At 45.4% G+C, this 18,637-nt stretch overlaps 4 protein-coding genes and 1 long non-coding RNA gene across 5 annotated transcripts in view; 3 read left to right on the forward strand and 2 right to left on the reverse strand.

The window, feature by feature from the left end:
• Positions 1-6,653, forward strand: part of LOC125907564 (uncharacterized) — a 72,875-nt gene extending 66,222 nt beyond the window's left edge. Inside the window, exon 2 of the long non-coding RNA XR_007452775.1 lies at positions 6,124-6,653. This is a non-coding gene — a long non-coding RNA (uncharacterized LOC125907564). The remainder of the gene's footprint in view (positions 1-6,123) is intronic.
• Positions 6,654-10,648: 3,995 nt separating this feature from the next.
• On the reverse strand, positions 10,649-13,947 carry LOC120958051 (calpain-7). The gene is made up of 4 exons (XM_040380599.2): positions 13,401-13,947; positions 12,698-13,326; positions 11,737-12,624; positions 10,649-11,662 (listed from the first exon to the last, which is right to left on the reverse strand). Exons 1-4 carry the CDS (start codon positions 13,684-13,686, stop codon positions 11,288-11,290), a joined length of 2,178 nt encoding a protein of 725 aa, XP_040236533.2. The 5' UTR covers positions 13,687-13,947; the 3' UTR covers positions 10,649-11,287.
• Positions 13,948-15,155: 1,208 nt separating this feature from the next.
• On the forward strand, positions 15,156-16,021 carry LOC120958821 (DNA replication complex GINS protein PSF1-like). Its single transcript, XM_040381850.2, has 3 exons — positions 15,156-15,303; positions 15,375-15,439; positions 15,516-16,021. The coding sequence occupies exons 1-3, from the start codon at positions 15,232-15,234 to the stop codon at positions 15,961-15,963; spliced, it is 585 nt and encodes a 194-aa protein (XP_040237784.2). The 5' UTR covers positions 15,156-15,231; the 3' UTR covers positions 15,964-16,021.
• On the reverse strand, positions 15,942-17,095 carry LOC120958820 (peroxisome biogenesis factor 2). Its single transcript, XM_040381849.2, has 3 exons — positions 16,986-17,095; positions 16,835-16,912; positions 15,942-16,764 (listed from the first exon to the last, which is right to left on the reverse strand). Exons 1-3 carry the CDS (start codon positions 17,046-17,048, stop codon positions 16,045-16,047), a joined length of 861 nt encoding a protein of 286 aa, XP_040237783.2. The 5' UTR covers positions 17,049-17,095; the 3' UTR covers positions 15,942-16,044.
• A 497-nt stretch (positions 17,096-17,592) lies between these two features.
• LOC120958508 (protein transport protein Sec61 subunit gamma) lies at positions 17,593-18,629 on the forward strand. Its single transcript, XM_040381357.2, has 2 exons — positions 17,593-17,773; positions 17,881-18,629. The coding sequence occupies exon 2, from the start codon at positions 17,894-17,896 to the stop codon at positions 18,098-18,100; it is 207 nt and encodes a 68-aa protein (XP_040237291.1). The 5' UTR covers positions 17,593-17,773; positions 17,881-17,893; the 3' UTR covers positions 18,101-18,629.
• Positions 18,630-18,637: the final 8 nt, after the last annotated feature.

Raw genomic sequence — 18,637 nt, forward strand, 5'->3', positions numbered from 1 at the left:
CAGCAATTATCACACTTTACACAACTTACCTGCTAATTTAAATCAATTTAACGCCTTTACGCTTGCGCACACTGACACTATAAGTCAATTAAATAAATATTGGTTAACTGCACTTATATGCTCGGTAAGCACAAGCAAATTAAACTGTAATTTATTGAAATAATATTAGTTAAACAGCATAAATCACTCCAGAATTTCACCGAACCAAACCAAGCCAATTTTTGTCAACACTGATATCTGTCAAACGAGGGAGGCGAACCGCAGATGAAGAAAACAACTTTTATCACTATGGGACAGCTTCAATACTTGTCTAAATTTTTAGAATAGTTTTGTGTACAACTTTCAATTGCCAGGAAAAAAAGATTTAAAACACAACACACATTTATAGAATCATTATTACTCTTAAACTAATTGTAAATTATTGTGTGTTGTATTAAATATCATTAAATTATGCTTATCTGTTTTATTTCTGTTTTGCCAAATAGAACTATCATTCGCCCATAGTTTCTTTCGCTCTCTCATCAGATTGAAAATTTTACCAACACCGCAAATGTGGAAGCATTGCGGCATGAAGTAGGTTGGTAAGGCATGGCGGAGTGAGAGCGAGGATCTCACACACAGATGTAACAATAACCCATCATCGCAATGACGGGAGCAATCGGTCATGGGGGGTTGGTGGAGTGCAAGTGTGTCTCTCAAGCTCAGAGCCGATTTTTGCTTAACACCTCAACGATGGGAGCGTTCAGGGGTGGAGACGTATGGAAGTGTGCGAGTGTGTCGCATGATTGCTCGCAAGTGTAGAGCGGGGGTAGCGAGAGACAGAGTGTACAGGCGATTTCTGCCAAGAGGGTCTTCAATGGAAGGCAATCTTCCCTATGTAAAGGCCCCGGTACCAAAATCCATGCGACTTTTTGCTAACGGATTGATTAAATGGCGCCCGATTAGACGATCCGATAGAAGCACTTTTCAGGCTTAACGGATTGAGCGAGATACACCGTCGCGGCGACACGATACATGTTGCATACATGTGTACTACATTTTAAGAGCCCCCCTCGCTTTCTTTCGGATTGCAATGAGTTCAGACACACTTAAAACTTCGTTTAACATATTTCATATTCGTTTTTTATTTTTCACTTTCTTTTCTGAAGTACATTCTTTCATACACACATCCTCCCCCAGGTATTTTTCGAAGAAACTAAAAAAAAAACTAACGCACACAACTAGATCCGCGAGAGAGTGCGAATCGGCAAACAAAAAAAACATACACACACACACACACACACCTCCTCCTCCTCCCCTTGGTGTTTTTCGCAAAGTGATCCCGTAGAACGTGAACGCAAAAACACACACACAAAACACGCAGGCAAGCACACACACACCTCACTCCTCCCCCCCCCCCCCCCCCCACGTGTTTTCGCAAGGTGATTCCGTAGGAGATCGCCAAACAGCAAAAGCACACATACACACACATACACAGCCACGCACGCATGCAAGCACACATACACACACATACACAGCCATGCACGCATGCAAGCACACATACACACACATACACAGCCATGCACGCATGCAAGCACACATACACACATACACAGCCACGCACGCATGCAAGCACACATACACACACACATACACCTACCCCTCCCCCTTTCTTGGTGTTTTTTGCAAGGTGATCCCGTAGGTTCTCGTTATGCGAAGCGGCAAAAACACACACAGCCACGCACGCATGCACACACATACACACACATAGACGCGCGCGCGCACGCACGCACGAACGTACGAGGGAGCGTAAAGGTTCTATACGTTGCCGGTCTCCCCCTCCCGTGTTCTCGTTCTCCGACAAGGCTGATGTGTGCACGTTTGTGCGTGTACCTTTGCCGTCCCTCCTCTCCTTCCTCATCCGTTGACCGTTCGTTGTAAGCTGGAGGATGAGTTCAGCGCTGTTGAAGAAATGAAAGTTAAGAATAAGATTACTCACTCTTTTTTCGTATGCTTTGTGTGTTATCATAACTTACCTTATTGCAAACAAAATCCGGAATGAAGCTCCTCGTTTAGAATATTCCGCATTCGATCACATCCTCGGCGATGCTCGACGCCATCAGTGGATGAAAGCAGGAAAAGAAACAAAGAAAAGCATCAGTCACCATCAGCATCATCTTACTCTCACACTTTTACATCGGTTGACGATTCTTACCTTTTCAAATTCACCAAAACAAACAGGCATGGAACCAAATCCAGAACACCAAAATCACGCACGATTTCTGGAGCAAACCGACACATCCTCCCCCTCCAATTGTTTGCCACAGACTGACGTGTGTGTGAGCAGCAATGTTCTTGAAGCGATGAGCAACGGTAAAGCACACACAAGAAGAAGCGAGACGGCTATACGAGAAGCTAATTACGCCGCCGCACACACACAGCGTGCGTCATAATTTTTTGCGCGAAAATCTTGAAATTTAAGTTATTCATGACAAATTGTATCGACATTTTCATACTCTGATGAACTTTTACGAAAGATATGTCAAAACTTAATGTAGTGCAATTAAATTCAGTGCAATATCATTAACATAACATAATATTTTGATATTTGTTTGTAAATTCAGATCCTAGGAGCTACTACTTTTTTGAACAATAAGTGTAGAAACACAAATTTTGTCTGAGTCCAGAACAGCAACAGAGAAGATGTCGTACCCTGAGTGTGGAGATGTGTGTGTGTATGTGGTGAACGTTGCCGCGACAAGCGTGCTGTAGGATACAACCCAACCGACATTATCGCGCGACAATTTCCAATTTTGTATGAGAAAAAACGGGCTCAAAACGTTCTCAAATCGTGCTCATTAGCAGCACTAAAGAGCACGTTTCTGCAACGGTGCGACAGCGTGTATCATACATTTGGTTTCTGTATGCTACATTATTGTTCAATTTCTTTCATTCTCTCTTCTCTCCCAAAACAAACACAGACTCTCTCTAATTTTTCCATTCCACACATTCGCTCTTTATTTAACCTCTTTACCTCTACTCACACATAAACTTTTCAATACTCACACAAATCACACTGCCGAAAACCGGTGCGGGATACACACGTACCCGTCTTGCCTGCCTTCTCTCCTCGTTTTTCCTTTAATCCAGCGTTGTCTTCGTCGAATGGTGTGTACGCGTCCTGCTTGCTTCCCTCTTGCTGCTCCCACGTGCTGCACTAGCGAGGTGGATGTTCGTCTCTACCTTCCTGCCGCTTCTCCTCTACCAGGCGCTAGCACGTTGGAGGATCGGATCGTTCCTGCCTTCTTTCCTCTCCTGTTCTGTTTTCGGCACTCCTAGGGATAGAAGGAAATATTAATTATTTTGCCAACAGCTGTTCAATTTAACGTCAAGCACAATACTTACCAACCAATTGAATATTGCTTCTGTTGTGGTCCGTGCTCACTTCCGTTCGTGCGTGTGTTACGATTTCTTAAAAAAAAAAAAATGAAATTGATTTTATATCACAATTATCAATACAAATCAGTTTGATAAAGATTTATATAACCCTTTATTAAAAACTGTACTTACCAAATAGTTTTTCCGTACTGGTTTCACGAGAGAAAAAACGGACACACACCGACGCGTCCTACCGCTTGCAAACTTGATTTCACACTATCACATTTTCATGTGAACGCGAAGCAGCGCCTTCCTCGTGTGGCTATACAGGTATTCCCCGATATACGCCATACTCGATATACACGATTACGCTATACGCTTTTTTTCTAAATTTGACGGTTCTTTGAACAAGTAGTACTAATTTTATAAATCGAATGTCAAATGCAAAATAAATTCCCTTTGGTTGAATATTAAAAACCATTTCAAATGGTATAAAATTGAAAAATTCAGTTGAAATTAGATCAAATAACTAATTACGTGGCTAAAACCTACCACTTCATGCAAAGTTATACGGATATTAGTTATAATTTGACTGAAAACCTCGAAATTCGACTTTCGCTATTGAATATTCGAGATACGCTATTGCCTCCGGTCCGCATTGATAGCGTATATCGGGGAGTACCTGTACAATGATACAAAGAGCGGGCGAGAGGAGAACGCTTGCGTGAACGATTGGTGTAGCAAGCGAATTTGGACAAGTCCCAGAAAAGCGAGACGCAAGAGTTTCTCTCCAACGATGGAAAGGGATGAGCTAAATGAAACATGCGAATCGTTGATGCGACACAGCCAAGTCGCAAGCAAATACAGACCAACACCCAGAAGAGCGAGGCAGAATGAAAAATTTTGTGAATGTTAGAATGAGAAAAATGATAGATACACATAAAAATCGCGCGATAATGCTGGTTGGGAATGCGTGTAGGAGGGGGTAAAATCGCTTGGCTCATTGAAAATACAGGCAAAGTTGGCGCGAAGCAAACGCAACACTGCGGATTGTATGGAAAATGTTGCGCGTTCAATCCGATTGCCATGCGATTGTCCTGGGGGGGGGGGAGAGTGTATTCTATGTAGCATTGTTGCACAGTAGGTTCAAACTAGCTAGAATGCTGATGCACACGAAGTGTACCAGCTCGTCCACGCACGAGCGTGTGTCAGAGATGCTTCGTATAGTTGAGGCGATTGACGGGTCGTCTGATTTTGATATTGAGAATGTGTTAAAATTCTTCAAATTCTTACAAAACAATACGGATGAAGATTGGGACGAAGTTTATGCGGCTGTTTGGCAACGTTTACCGGTTGTTTGAGAAGGATTAGAACTTTGAGGGGATTGTAAAACCAAAAATCTAGTTACGATAAATAAAGGTAGATTAAAGATTTTAAAACTTAAATCTGAGCTTAAAACTGAGACCGCATTAAGCGCAATGTCACATTAAGCCGACAGAACAATCCGGCGGAGAGGGGACACACATTCGAAAGCGCTTTTTCCTTAATGAACCTGGTGGCACCGGCAAGTTGTTTCTGCTCAAAACTATTCTTGCGTACACGCAGCGCCAATCGAAAACTGCAATCGCAGTGGCCCATTGGATTGGAATTGCTGCTCTGCTACTGACCGGTGGGACGTACACTACGCTCTACATTCAAGCTATCGCTCAACCTGGACGCTAACAGTTGCTGTATGCTCCGTATACAGTCAGCACAGGCTGAATTGATGCGACATGCATCACTGTTCGTATGGAACGAAGCGTCCATGAGAAGCCCGTATGCTCTAGAACAGAGATGTCAAATTGTTCCCCCGCGAAATTTTTCCGGCGTGGCCCGCAACCGCTTGGGCCAGAATTTTGCATTTTGCTACTACCGTACATGTCAGTCCATTCGAGACACCTGAACTCAGTAGATATTTTCAGCTTCAACATTTTCTCTACTTATTGTCAGACCATCCATCGTCAGCAAACCTTATCGGTGTTTTCTTCTATCTTGTCTTTATGCATGTTTGTGCAAAAAAAGATAAGAATTCCCAAAAACTGAAATATAGAAAAAAAACTATAAATGAGGCCCTTCACAATTCTAGTCAGTTTTTTTGTATGGAGTTCGACAGTTGGAGGCTGAAATCATGTAAACACTCCATACAAAACCACACAAAAAATCAAACCTGCAATTTTCAGTCTAGATTATTCTAGCCTCAAAGCTAGAATTATATTCGAGTACCTGCTCGAAAACACGGTGTTCCCAATTGACATTTTCGAGCACAAATAATCGGGAATTCGAGCAAATTCCCTTAAACTGGAGCCTTAAACTTCCCTTAAACTGCACCAGTTTAAGGGAATTCAGGAAAAGTCCTTTGAAATCAACAGTGATGCGGATTTTTCGTTACTTTTTTCTAAAGTCGCTCGGGAATAATGTTTCCTATCGTTATAGTTGGTCATGTTCCCACTTTATTCTTAAATAATATCCATTTTTTATAAAATAACGTCACACAAAATTAGCTTTTGTTTTGCATTAAAAAACCATAGCTATGAATGAAAAATGACCTCAACGGCATTGTCCATCGATAGAGGAGCGTCTAATTTACGAACACCCCATATCTTGGCGCTTTCAACACACTTGACCACACACAAATCGACAATTTCAAGCGTATCGAGTACTAATCGAGCAGATATGGGAAAACAATTTCGAGCAAATGTCACTTGGGTTGTTTACATTTATCCCAAGGTTCATTAAAGAGATCACGTGGTGAAATCTAGAATCAAAGTGTATGTAGTCCAGGGGGTCTCAAAGCATGTTTTTCAAAACAAATTTTAATATCACTTTTTGACAGGATGGGCGAAAATTTTTGTTCAAACAAGCTTTCTGGAGGCTTGACGAATACTTAAAACACTCTTAAAATCTTCATTCAGAAACAGAAGCGATAAAAATCTGTCTTCTAAATTCATACACCTTGGGATAAGCCCACCTGTACATTATACGCACTTAGATAGCTGCTCGAAAACTGCTATACAATGCAAACAGCTGACAGGCTGAAATTTCAACCTACCAACTTAAAACGGAAAGGGCCCCAGTGTTTGGTTTTATGTAATCGAGCATTAAATTGCGAACACATTAGTGAAAGGGTTCCCAAAAAATGAAAATTCTTTTTTGTTCTCATAATAATCCCTTTCCAATGCATTAATTGTTAACATATAAAAAAATTAGAACATTAGACATTTTTCATTGTTAATAAACACTTGCTACTTTACCATCAAGCTGAAAGGTTGTGTGTGCGTTTTTGTCATTTTTATTCCTTACCATCGTTTTAGTGGAAAAAAGCTTGCGCGTAATGTAATGTAAACGCCTCTAAGATTTTACAGCTATCACCCAGGGTACTGGGGTGACCCAAAGAGCAGTTTCTGTAAGACTTAGAGGCATTAACAAAATTGGTCATCCATCAGGAATAAAAAACGGTAGTTCTGACAATTTTTGAGAATATTTTAGGGGGGAAAGTATCAGACCGAACCCCTTGTTAGGCACGGTTGCTGCTTAGAACACTATACTTTTGCATAACGTTTAGAAATCAGCTTAAATCTTCCATGAGGCTTTAAACTTTCCATGAGTACTGCCTCAAGATGACTAGACTAGATTTAACAGGTGGGCTTTTAGCTCTGATTTTAGTCGCCATAATAAAAGGGGATTTCCATGGAGATTAGTAGGTAGCAGTAGTTTAGTAGATTTTTAAGTACGTAAATGCTGTTCACAATCTATGTCACCTCATCCATATTGATACTTTAAACCACACCAATAACACCATAAAATTATGCAATTGTAAAGCCAACCTACTTAGTCATGGACAGTTATTGCCATTAGATTTGCATACTAATTCTTGTTGGGCCGGTCTGGTGGTACAGTCGTCAACTCGTACGACGTAACAACATGCCCGTCATGGGTTCTAGTGCCGCATAGACCGTGCCCCCATACGTAGGACTGACTATCCTGCTATGGTAACAATAAGTCACTGAAAGCCAAGTACATTTCACTAGTGGATACAGGCAGGCCTCGACCGACAGCGGTTGTTGTGACAAAAGAAGAAGAATAATTCTTGTTAGCTGGTACAAATTTTCAAAATATCAGAGGTCTATGACCAGTTGAAAAGAAACTCCCACTGACGTTCTTTAGTAAAACGTTTGTTAAATTTAATAAAATCAATTTTGTATTTGTTACAATTCAAACGGAGAGCAAATAAAGCCAACTTGCTCGATCAGTGGTTAACAATGAACTGATTTACAGGGTGTTCGAGACAAATTTGACAGTTTCTGAGGGAATAGGAAAGGAATTTTTATCAAATTTATGTTAAATATTAAAACAAAAATTTTTCTACAAAGTTTAGCTTACCATGTTTGTTGCCTTTTTTATTCGAAGTACCCCCCCCCCCTCCGCGTCGATGGCCGCCTGCACTCGCTTCCGGAACCGCGCGCAAGCCCGGACAACCATGTCTCTGGGGATGGCCGCAAACACGGCCTTTATTCTGGCCACCAGCTCCGCTTTGGTATTGCAGGACGCCCTGTTGGTGTCCCGCTCAACTGTGCCCCACACAAAGTAATCCATAGGATTAAGGTCAGGGGAGCTGGGTGGCCAAACGTCGGTGCTGGTGTATCGGTTGAAATTGGCAGTGAGCCATTGGCGTGTTTTTTCGGCCGTATGGCATGGTGCAGAATCCTGCTGCCAAACGTACGGCCGCCCATTGGCCACCGTATTGTTTTTACGGTGTTCAGCGAACACATAGCCGCCTTCCGAATTTCGGCATTCGTATGGCCGGCACGAACCATCATAACACACGTTACGCGCTTTTACAATTCGGACGGGTTCCACATATTTACGGAGCTAGACATTTTTTACACTTGTTCGCACAACTTTTAGCAATTGAATTTAGATTTAGATACGTCAACTCAACCCTGAGATATAAACCCAAAGGCCAGGTGTCAAATTTATCTCGAACACCCTGTATTACAAAAGAAAGCATAGGCTACTATGCCTAGGAAGCGAAATTCTGCTAAGGCAAACTATACTGTTTGGTAGTCATAGCCTACTACAGCATTAAAATTTTGAGTGTTGTAACATAAGTGTTATCCCAAACATGAAATGAAAGGAACTGTTAACAATCCCATGTATATATCATATAATTTCACATAAAAACTAGGTGGCGGCCCGTGCTACTATTTTAAGTAGCATTTTGGCCCGCGTGGTCTACTTAGTTTGACATTAGTGGTGGGAGCTCGGAATCGGTCCTACCCGACTCCGATTCCGTGTTCGGAATCAATTCCGGAGCCGATTCCGATGCTGGAATCGATTCCGATTCCGGACCCGATTCCGGAGCCGATTCCGGAGCCAATTCCGGAGCCGATTCCGGAGCCGATACCGGAGCCGATTCCGGAGCCGATTCCGGAGTCGATTGAGGAGCCAATTCCGGAGCCAATTCCGGAGCAGATTCCGGAGCCGATTCCGGAGCCGATTCCGGAGTTGATTCCGACAAAAACTTCATTTTTCCCATCACTACTTGGGACACTTTTTAAATTTAAGTTGTAAAAATACGCCTTCACTCTTTTTTTTAACTGTTTTATTTGATGCGTTTCCAGTAGACTGATGACTCAAGAGTTATACGTGTAAACAAAGTATTACACCGCTTAAATTTGAAGCGCTTTAGAATACCTCCGACAGTCATAACGGTTCCGATCGGCGCGGACGGCTCCTACTGCTCCGGACGGCTCCGGGCGGAATTGTCAGTTTTATTTAGCTTGAATTGGAGCGGGAATAGCAACGCTCGGAAGCAATTCCGATAATCCATCACTAGTCTGCATACGCATGTTTCCCTGAAACGCAATAAATTAAATAAATAAATTTGCCCCACATCATGCTCTGACGGATGCACTGCTGCAGAACCTGACCGTTGGTACCAAGCGGAACGATTGGCAGTATCTGTCGGAACTTGCCACTTACCAGCATCACCTTCCTATAACGTTCTGCAGGGCGCGATCGAGGGCGCGAGGTTCTAGAGCAGTGATGTCAAATAGTGATGGGAAAAATGAAGTTTTTGTCGGAATCGATTCTAGCTAGCTCCGCAGTTTTCTGGAATCGATTCCGGATAGTAGGTCCGGAATCAGTTTCCGGAATCGATTCCGGAATCGGCTCCGAAATCGGAATCGACTCCGGAATCGGCTCCGGAATCGGAATCGACTCCGGAATTGGTTCCGGAATGGAGTCCAGAATCGGAATCGGCTTCAGAATTGATTCCGGAATCGGCTCCAGAATCGAAGTCGGTTCTCGAATCGGAAATGGCTCATAAATTAGAATCGGCTACCAAACGGAGTCAGTTTCGGCATCGCCATAAAAAAGATCCATTCTCATCGAGATTTCCGGACTGATTTCGCTCCGGAATCAACGCCGGAATCGGCTCCGGAGCCAACTCCGGAATCGGCTCCGGAATCGGTTCCGGAATCGGCTCCGGAATCTGCTTCGGAATTGGCTCCGGAATTGGCTCCTCAATCGGCTCCGGAATCGGCTCCGGAATCGGCTCCGAAATCGGCTCCGGAATCAGCTCCGGAATCGAATTCGGAATCGGCTCCGGAATCGGAATCGATTCCAGCATCGGAATCGGCCCCGGAATTGATTCCGAACACGGAATCGGAGTCGGGTAGGTCCGATTCCGAGCTCCCACCACTAGTCCCAAGGTCTTAAGAAACAGTTTTAAACCATGTATTGGTAAAAAAATCTGCAGTGCAGTAAATGAAGAAGATATTTTTTAAACTCATTAGCTCCTAATTGTGTATTAGATTCTATCGCTTATACCGGCGATTTGAAGAGATTCAGAATAGTTCCGGTCGGCTCCGACGACGCCAGACGGTTCCTACAGCTCCGGACGGCTCCTACGGCTCCGAATAGCTTCAACAGCTCCAACGGCTGCGACTAGCTCCAGCTGCCAACTAGCGGCTCCGGGCGGCTCTGGGCGACTCCGACAGCTCCGGACAGCTCCGGTCGGTTCCGAGTTTGGAGTTTTGCACCTACCATCACTAGTTCAGACAGCCCAGACCATACAAGATGCTGAAAAGCGGAGAGAGTTCGCAGAAAATTCTGCTCCGCATCTGCGAGAGTCATACCTGCTTACGGCTAACGACATTCCCGAGTTTCGATGAGGCTTGTGCCAAGATACCAAGGGACTTAAAAATACCTGAAACATCTGATCCGATAGGTAAAGTTATCGCTAACAGTGTAAATTTTGACTAATTAAATATTTATTCCAACATGTACAGCATTCACAATGCATTTTATGGAACATTAAATAAAAGAAAATTAAGACATCATACATGTATATGCTACAATGAATGTTATAAATACACTAAAAAAATCTTTTACAAAGGATCCAAAAACAAAATGGTTAATTTAAGTGCAATTCTTATACGCCTCCGAATAAACGTTTCGTAGCCCTGTAACCGGGCCATTTCTACTAGAGAGTAATAAACAACTAACTCGGTACACTACTGTAACTCTTGGCAAATGTAAAGCATTATTTATTCAATAAAACGCATTCTGCGATCACGATCTTCGCCACAAACTTCTTGTTTGATGTTCACATGTCTCCTTGTGCACCACTAAGTAGGCACAGATATAGCTAACTGGAATTGGATTTGCAGTCTCCTATGTTGCAAATTGTCCTGGACAGACGGTCTGTTTGAACTGCTTATCAAACGTTGGCTTCAAAAACCTGTCTGCTGAATTCTGAGACCAATTCAAAAATATTCGTGAAACACTAAATAAATCATCCTGCCAAATCCTGTACTGAATCTTTCACTTTCCAAACCAACTGCTTTACACACCAACAAACAAACAACAACAAAGTGCCCCCTCCGCCCTACGCCAGCTTCTCTATCACCACGTTCGTCGTTGATTTCACCTTGAGAAAGAAGGGCGACTCCTGGTCGGGCAGAAAGGTGGACGGCCTTACCTGGTACACGCCTGCCGGTATACCGGCCAGATCCAGCACACAGAATCCCGACCGGTAGACGCCCGTTTTTTGCGACACAAACGGTGCCGTTACCGTCTCATCCGCCAGCGATACCACCGTCAGCTCCAGCCCCACCTGGTACACCTTCGGGCCGCGCAGCTCAATCACCAGATCGCTCGTATCGGCCGGCCCAATGTGCAGCCGGTACAGTGGGTTGTTTTTGTACGTGAGCGGATGGTTCTGGCAGCCACCGGCCGTTCGTCCCTTCCATTCGCCGCTCAGCTAAAATGTGGAAAACGTTGATTGTTGATAAAAATAGCCAATAAAACCGCCCTCTCTAAAAGAGTAATTCTTACATTTTCCACCGTCGTGTACTGCGGCCCGAGCGGTTTCAGCTCAAACCTGGTCCTGCTGTACGCCCGCAGCGAGTAGTAGATGGTGGCCGTCTTTTCGTACTGCGACACCACGAGCGTGTAGCGCCGTTCCGCGCCCGGATCGAGCCGGATCTTGCACAGATAGTGCGGGCTGTTGATGCGCACCCCGTCGATGTACGGTGGCGGATCGGTGGGATAGTAAACGCGCCTGCCATTGCTGTTGTACACCAGCACGGTGATGTATTCGTGGTTTTCCCTAAAGTCCTCGATGCTCGTGATGTGGCGCGTAAGCAGTATCCAAACAGAGCCGCGGCCAGCCGGCACCGTCAAGCTAAACTGCGGATTGTCGCCCACGTTGTACGCGTCCTTCGTCGGGCCAATGCCCGCACTCCACGCCTGGTGAATGCAGTACGTGTACTGAAACAGTGCCGGATCCCAGTTCAGGTAGAACACGTCGAAAAAGTTCATGATCGAACGGTAGTCGATCCAGAACACCCCATTATCGTACGTCGCCGCCAGCTTCGGATCGTACCCGAGCGTGCGCTGCAGCTCCGGAGTCCAGTGCACCACATCCAGCTCGGAGTAGTTACCACGCCACCGCAGATGGGACCAGGGGTTCTTTAACTGCAGCAGCTTTACGCCATCCACTTCGCGCATATCGAGCACGGCGTAGGCGTGAGTTGAAACCAGCCCTGTCCGTTCGGCTTCCGCATCCGTCAGCTCGCCCGTTGCCACCGTCACCAGACAGCGGCCCATGCTAAGCCCTTCCTGCAGCCGGTTAAACACGGCGTCCGCGTTAAAGTCCGGTTCGTCCGATTTCACCAGCGCCCGCTCCGGTATCCATCCCGTCAGTGCGTGCAGATCGATGTTCTGAAAGGCAAAGGAAACCCCCCGCTCAAGATCACTCCTCAGGTCAACTTAGGGACCGATTTCATTGACTTACACTGTTGGAGCCGGGGAAATCGTACCCACCCATCAGCTTCATGTACGCCTTCTCCAGCAGCGACACCCAGAACTCGCTCTTGTTGCTCGAGTATGAGCACAGCAGCTGGTTGTACCGGCCGAGCGGCAGATAGTCGTCAATCACGACCTTCCGCGGTATACCGTTCACGTGCATGCGTATCGTGTACTTGCCGCTCGGATTGTAGATCGGCTCGTCCTTGCTGTTGCGCGGATAGATGATCGAGGTGAGGATGCGCCGGCGGAACTTCTTCTCGAACTGGGACGCGACCGCCAGCGACGCAACGAAGCTACAGTCCGACACGACCGTCTGCCGGATGCTGTAAAAGTCCGCATGATCGCCGACGATCAGTTGCGGCTGCTCGCACAGCTCGCTCACCCGCACCCAGCTGACAAAGTCACGCTTCTGCTTCGGGGCCAACTCTAGCGGCCCATCCTTGTCGGTGAAGGGCATCGGGAAGTGGAACTTTTCCAGCAAATCTATATCCATAAACGGGACGTACACTTTCGCATTGATATGGGACGTATGCTCCAGCACCTTCTTCTCCTCGTTCGTGTACGCATGGCGAGCTCCGCTAATCTCTAGCGCTGGACCGGCACGTGACGGGCTTACTGTGACCATAAAAGAAAAGAAAAGGAATATTTTAAAGCTTAAATAACACATTTCCTTTACACTTGATTCCTACCCAATGCTGAACTGCTTTTCACTGGCTGCAAAACGGTGGGCGAATGACGACTGGATTGTGGTGCGGCCTGTCCTGATGCCTGATGCCGGATGCCCTTCAGCTCCTCCGCCCGGTCCAGCGCCTGCTTGGCAAATTTGTTCAACTTTTCGCGCTTTTCTCGGTCCTCAAGGCGAAGGATTTTCTCCACCGCCTGGCCGTACAGATCGATCGCATCATCCTTCCTGCCCGCCTCGTCCGCGTCCAATGCACGGCCAAGGATGAAACGTATCTCACCTTCACTGGTCATCAAAGCCTGGACCTGGGTGCCGTCCCGGAATTGCCGGGGTTGTGTCGCAGATACGAAAAAACACAATCGACACAATTTTTTTTTTGTTACTGAAGGAATTAAGGCGATTTTGAACAAAGAGCGGATGCGGCTTGGTCGTGGATTTGCTGAGAGAGGATGTATGGATTTGCTAAAAACAGGTGACTCACCCGCCTTTGGGGGATTGTTATTGTTTTCGCTGGAAAAGCTGTCAAAATTCAGTTGTTTAGTAACATCTATAAACTACGCTACACTTTACAATTGCCCAGTTTTAATTTTCAGATAAATTGAACAAAAAATGAAAACTGTATTTTTAATTGTAAGAATTATTTTCAAGTTAACCTTAAAGTTCGGGTCGGTGACAAAGCTGCATAATTTTTGTTGTTTGGAACAACAACCGTCGGTCGGTCGGCCTGCCTGTACCACTAGTCCCAACCTAGGTGCCACAAATCCACTAAACGACCACTAAACGGGATCTAAACGACTCAAGCTCTCTACCTAAACGGTCGTTCAGTGCATTTGTGGCATTTGGAATATAGCTGAGGTGGTCTATGAATGTAGCTGTCAACATTTCAATTTGACATAGGGCGGTGGCAACGCATTTTCGCATGCGATTTTATCGGACGGCCTGTCAAATTTTTACATGGGATTTGACAGATAACGTCGGACGACGAAATCGCACGTCCTACGTTTTCTGTCAAATCCCATATAAATCTCGTCCGATAAAATCCCATCCGATCAGCGTTGCCACCGCCCATAGTATACCGTCAAAAAATAAGGCTCAGATTTTATTTTTTATCATTCACTTGCTGAATAAAGTGTTGAAATAATAATATTTACAGGCGGTCCCCGAGATACACTATATGTACCTCTAATCCGCGGATTCGGAGATCCGCGGCTTTCCAAATTTGACAGTTATTGGAGCAAATTGTACTGATTTGACACATCCATTGTGAAATACCAAATAATTTCCGTATTGATCGAATATGAAATACCATTTTAAAAAGGTTAAAAACTGTTCAATTCAGTAGAAACATATCAAATAATTAATTTGGTGGCTAATACCACCCCCTACTTGCAAAATTGCACGAAAATTAGTGATATTTTGGCTGGAAATCACAAGATTCGACTTAGGGGGGAATTCGAGATACGCGGTATTTTGCGGCCGTTTTCGGTCCCCATTAACCGTGTTTGTTGTCAAATTGAATCTCAAAATGACAACATGCCAAACGCTAAGAAGACACCTCCTCTACATTCCACCTTGGGTAAGCAACAAAGTTGCGCTGGCTGTCAAAATGCATACATTTTGTCAGCAACAATGTTGCGCGCAATAACATTAGACCGCTGCCTCAGTCAGGCACTACAGCATTTTGTTCATTGGGTTGCAAAGTTGTCTAATTTGAACTGACATTTTACAGTGTACTTCTGTCATAACAAATGTTTTGCCGCGCTTTCCCTTCTGTTTTTTTTTTTGTTCTTGTCCTAAAAGTGATCGGCCGAATGCAGTAAGTTCGTTGGCAAAATAAAATGTCGTCGGATAAAGGATTCGATCTTATTAGAGAGTATGAAAGGTCAACTGATCCCATACCAGCGTTTAACGTACGTACAGCAGAAAACAAAACAGGTGTTTTTTCAATAAAACCTACCGAACTTCAATCCCTATTTTCCAGGATGATGGCGTCCGTTCTGTGCTGGAGGACATTTCAAAGATCTATCAAGAAAATTATGCACATGCGTAAGAATTTACTTCACGGCAGCACATTATTTTCTTCCCGCTTGGCTAACACTCGCTTTCCACTGGCTCCAAACAGAATAACGTTCAACGAAACGGGTGACCGGAAACTGCTCCCACTCGTAATGTACCGCCACAATCTCATCAAGCGCCAGAAACGATGCGTCCTGGCCTACCTGTCCAACCGTCTGTTTCGTCTCAAACGGCTACGCTGGCATATCGGTCCAATCCTGCCGCCCGAAATCAAATCCTGCATCAACGATCCGGAATCGGCGTGGTTCAACAAGTACTCGCGCATACTGGCCGAGTACATGGCCTCCATTCACGACGGGTACGGGTTGAATCTGACGAACGACATCAAACCGCCGAAATCCCTCTACATCGAGGTACGATGCCTGACCGACTACGGAAAGTTTGAGCTGGAAAGTGGGGAAATAGTGCTGCTGAAGAAGAACAGTCAACACTACCTACCGAAGCTGCAGTGCGAACAGTTGATCCGGCAGGGCATCCTGCAACACATTACATAGAGACAACCGTTTTTTGTTCTGGAATGTTTGAACACCCTAGCACCCATAAACCTTTTTTTATAAATACACAACAAATCCATCCTACAATACAACAACCTTCCGGAACGTTTCACTGCGGTAGTCACACACATTACACTGGAATCCAGCATCCGCCAGCTGATTGCCCTTCAGACACAGGTAGCAAAACACGTGCCTGCAGCCCATGTGGTGAGGTAGAATCACTCGCTCATTGCAGTACGCACATCTCGTGTCCGCGGTCAGCTCAACGCGCTCATCCTGCCGCTGGGGTGCCGCTTCAATGCGCAGCAAATTGCGCAGCTTTCGCTTCAGCGCGTGATAGTTCACGAACGGGATCGTAAATCCGAGCAGCTCCATAAAGCCAGCCCAAACCAGCTCGCGCGTCATGTACGAGTAGCCGATCGTGCGTCGCTTCGCACCGTCCAGCGAGCGGTGGTTAATGCGCAGCAAACAATCCACCAGCGAGGGTCGCGTACCGGAGCGGAGAAACTTGAAAAAGTTAACCAGATTAAACAGGACCAGTGCGTTTTCCGCTAGCTGGAGGAGCTTTTGCACCCGCGACCAGTTGGTTAGGCGAAATTGAGCGTTTTCTTTGGCGTACGGTAGCACCGTCGTGAGGAGGTAGTGAAGGGCTAGCTTTGCCGATGGCAGTTGATCTTTTTCGTACGCGATCGACAGCATCTGCTGGCCGAAGGTGGCATAGTGTGTGCGGATGGAAAAGTTCCAAAGGGCTGAGTTTAGGACAAAATTTATCTCCGGCTGAAGGTGGCTCAGCAGTCCGGGCTGCGTGGGGAAACGAAAGAAACGAGTTGAAATGGTGGAATGATGATGGTGATCGGATTCGGGCTCTTACCGGTAGGACCTGTAGTATGTTCTGTATCTGCTGGCGGAGGAGGTTTGTTATTTCATTGTCGAGCTGTATGGAGTCTAGCTGGAGAAGCGAAAAAAGAACAGGCGAATGTACAATTGATGTGATTTGTAGGTAATTGAATAGATAGCCTTACCTGATTCACCCGAGGTACGAAGTTTGTTTTAATTTTTCCCGTGTTTTGTTTGGAGCTGCCCATATTGGCTTGCCTTTTGAATGGGTTTGTTTTGGTTTACTGTCGTAGATTCCAGCTGATTGCTGTCAAAATTATGTAACGCCTCGTAGCGTAACGTTTATTATTTTTTTAAATTTTTAGTAGTCTATTCGCTTAATCAGCACTATTTTTTGAAAGCATACACAATTTTTTAAAACTTCCTAATTATATATTTTGTTTTTAATCCGTTTCCTCTAGGCGTTATATTTGCACAAACCTACATGGATCATACGTTACGGAGCTTGTCAGTTCTGTTGACATCTCAAATCACAGTGGTATTCAAAGGGAGGCAAAATGCACGGCCTATGAGTGTGGGCTATTTTCCACATTTTGCTTCTCTCTTGCCCCTCCAACCATTACCATAATATGGAAAAAAAATTATAAAGGACGAAAATGATTCATAAATTCCTTCAAATAACACCACATCCTTTACGAAAATACAAAACTCCCTGCAAGAAACCGTTACATCCACTATCATTTGGAATGACCGTGTAGCATTGCCTGTGTGCCACCAATGGTGACGTTGTCTGCTTTTCTTGCCCTTCGCATCCGACGTGGAATCAAAACGGGACGCACGGCGAGAGAGAAAAAAAAGAACACAAACCACAGCCAAGATTGTTGAAACGCGTACATTCGCCTCTCATTGCGTCTTTGAATTCTGCTTGCGCTACACCACCGCGTTACTGAAAACATCTCAAACCCCGTAAAAGGTAGGTCACGGTGAAAGTGTGTGCCCCACGGAAAGGGCAGCGGGGGGAACCCACTCGGATCGCGACTAATTTAGCCCTTTTTTCTTCCATTATCACGCTCCCGGCAGAGTCAACAAAAAAATGGATCAATTGACGAAATTCTACGAACCCGGCCGCTCGTTCGCCAAGGACTCGATCCGACTGATCAAGCGCTGCACCAAGCCGGACCGCCGGGAGTTCCAGAAAATTGCCATCGCCACCGCTATCGGATTCTGCATCATGGGATTCATCGGTTTCTTCGTGAAACTGATACACATCCCGATCAATAACATCATCGTCGGATCATAAGCAGTGCGTGCGTGTCCGTGTGTGTGTGTGTGTGCCTGTGGCCGTTTCCTTTTTTCCCCTGTCTACGCATCATTTCTTCTGTCCAGGCGAGCAAATCGGTGGCATCGGTCCCCTCGCCTAAGATCACATCCCACTTCGTCGACTGAGAACCCAACCCGTTTCCATTTTCTGTGTGTCCCACTCTCCCCCTCTTCCCCGTTGCTCTCCGATACGATTCCCAGCGAGCTGTCCCCACGATACTTCACACTCATCGAAGCCAACTGGTTCCATCGTGGCACCTACTCGGGCAGCTGAGGAGGGCAGCCAAGGGGAGCTTCCCCGCTGCGTGCTATTACGGACGGTCCGGGGGAGTTCACGGAACCGTTCTCCCTTGGCCCCCCGTGCTCGCTGCAATATGATAGTGTAATAATTCTGTTTTCGTGCGTTATTAGAAGTAATCAAACAATTGCGACCCGCTGCGCCCATTCAGTAGCATGCGTCGCGTGAATATTTTGTGAAAACAAATAAATAATTTATTGTTTCACTGAAACGCCTTTT

Source organism: Anopheles coluzzii, chromosome 3, assembly GCF_943734685.1.
Source record: "Anopheles coluzzii chromosome 3, AcolN3, whole genome shotgun sequence".
Lineage (NCBI taxonomy): Eukaryota > Metazoa > Arthropoda > Insecta > Diptera > Culicidae > Anopheles > Anopheles coluzzii.

What these genes read in the sequence shown, in the direction of transcription:
- LOC120958820 (XM_040381849.2), bottom strand. Translation starts at nt 17,048, where the DNA reads ATGGGCAGCTCCAAACAAAACACGGGAAAAATTAAAACAAACTTCGTA. An exon ending in TCGTACCTCGGGTGAATCAG is followed by an intron (nt 16,913 to 16,985) that starts GTAAGGCTATCT and finishes TCGCTTCTCCAG; the next exon opens with CTAGACTCCATACAGCTCGA. An exon ending in ACATACTACAGGTCCTACCG is followed by an intron (nt 16,765 to 16,834) that starts GTAAGAGCCCGA and finishes TTCCCCACGCAG; the next exon opens with CCCGGACTGCTGAGCCACCT.
- LOC120958821 (XM_040381850.2), top strand. Translation starts at nt 15,232, where the DNA reads ATGTCGTCGGATAAAGGATTCGATCTTATTAGAGAGTATGAAAGGTCA. An exon ending in ATCCCATACCAGCGTTTAAC is followed by an intron (nt 15,304 to 15,374) that starts GTACGTACAGCA and finishes CCTATTTTCCAG; the next exon opens with GATGATGGCGTCCGTTCTGT. An exon ending in CAAGAAAATTATGCACATGC is followed by an intron (nt 15,440 to 15,515) that starts GTAAGAATTTAC and finishes GGCTCCAAACAG; the next exon opens with AATAACGTTCAACGAAACGG.
- LOC120958508 (XM_040381357.2), top strand. Translation starts at nt 17,894, where the DNA reads ATGGATCAATTGACGAAATTCTACGAACCCGGCCGCTCGTTCGCCAAG.
- LOC120958051 (XM_040380599.2), bottom strand. Translation starts at nt 13,686, where the DNA reads ATGACCAGTGAAGGTGAGATACGTTTCATCCTTGGCCGTGCATTGGAC. An exon ending in ATTTCCCCGGCTCCAACAGT is followed by an intron (nt 12,625 to 12,697) that starts GTAAGTCAATGA and finishes TTTGCCTTTCAG; the next exon opens with AACATCGATCTGCACGCACT. An exon ending in AGTACACGACGGTGGAAAAT is followed by an intron (nt 11,663 to 11,736) that starts GTAAGAATTACT and finishes TCCACATTTTAG; the next exon opens with CTGAGCGGCGAATGGAAGGG.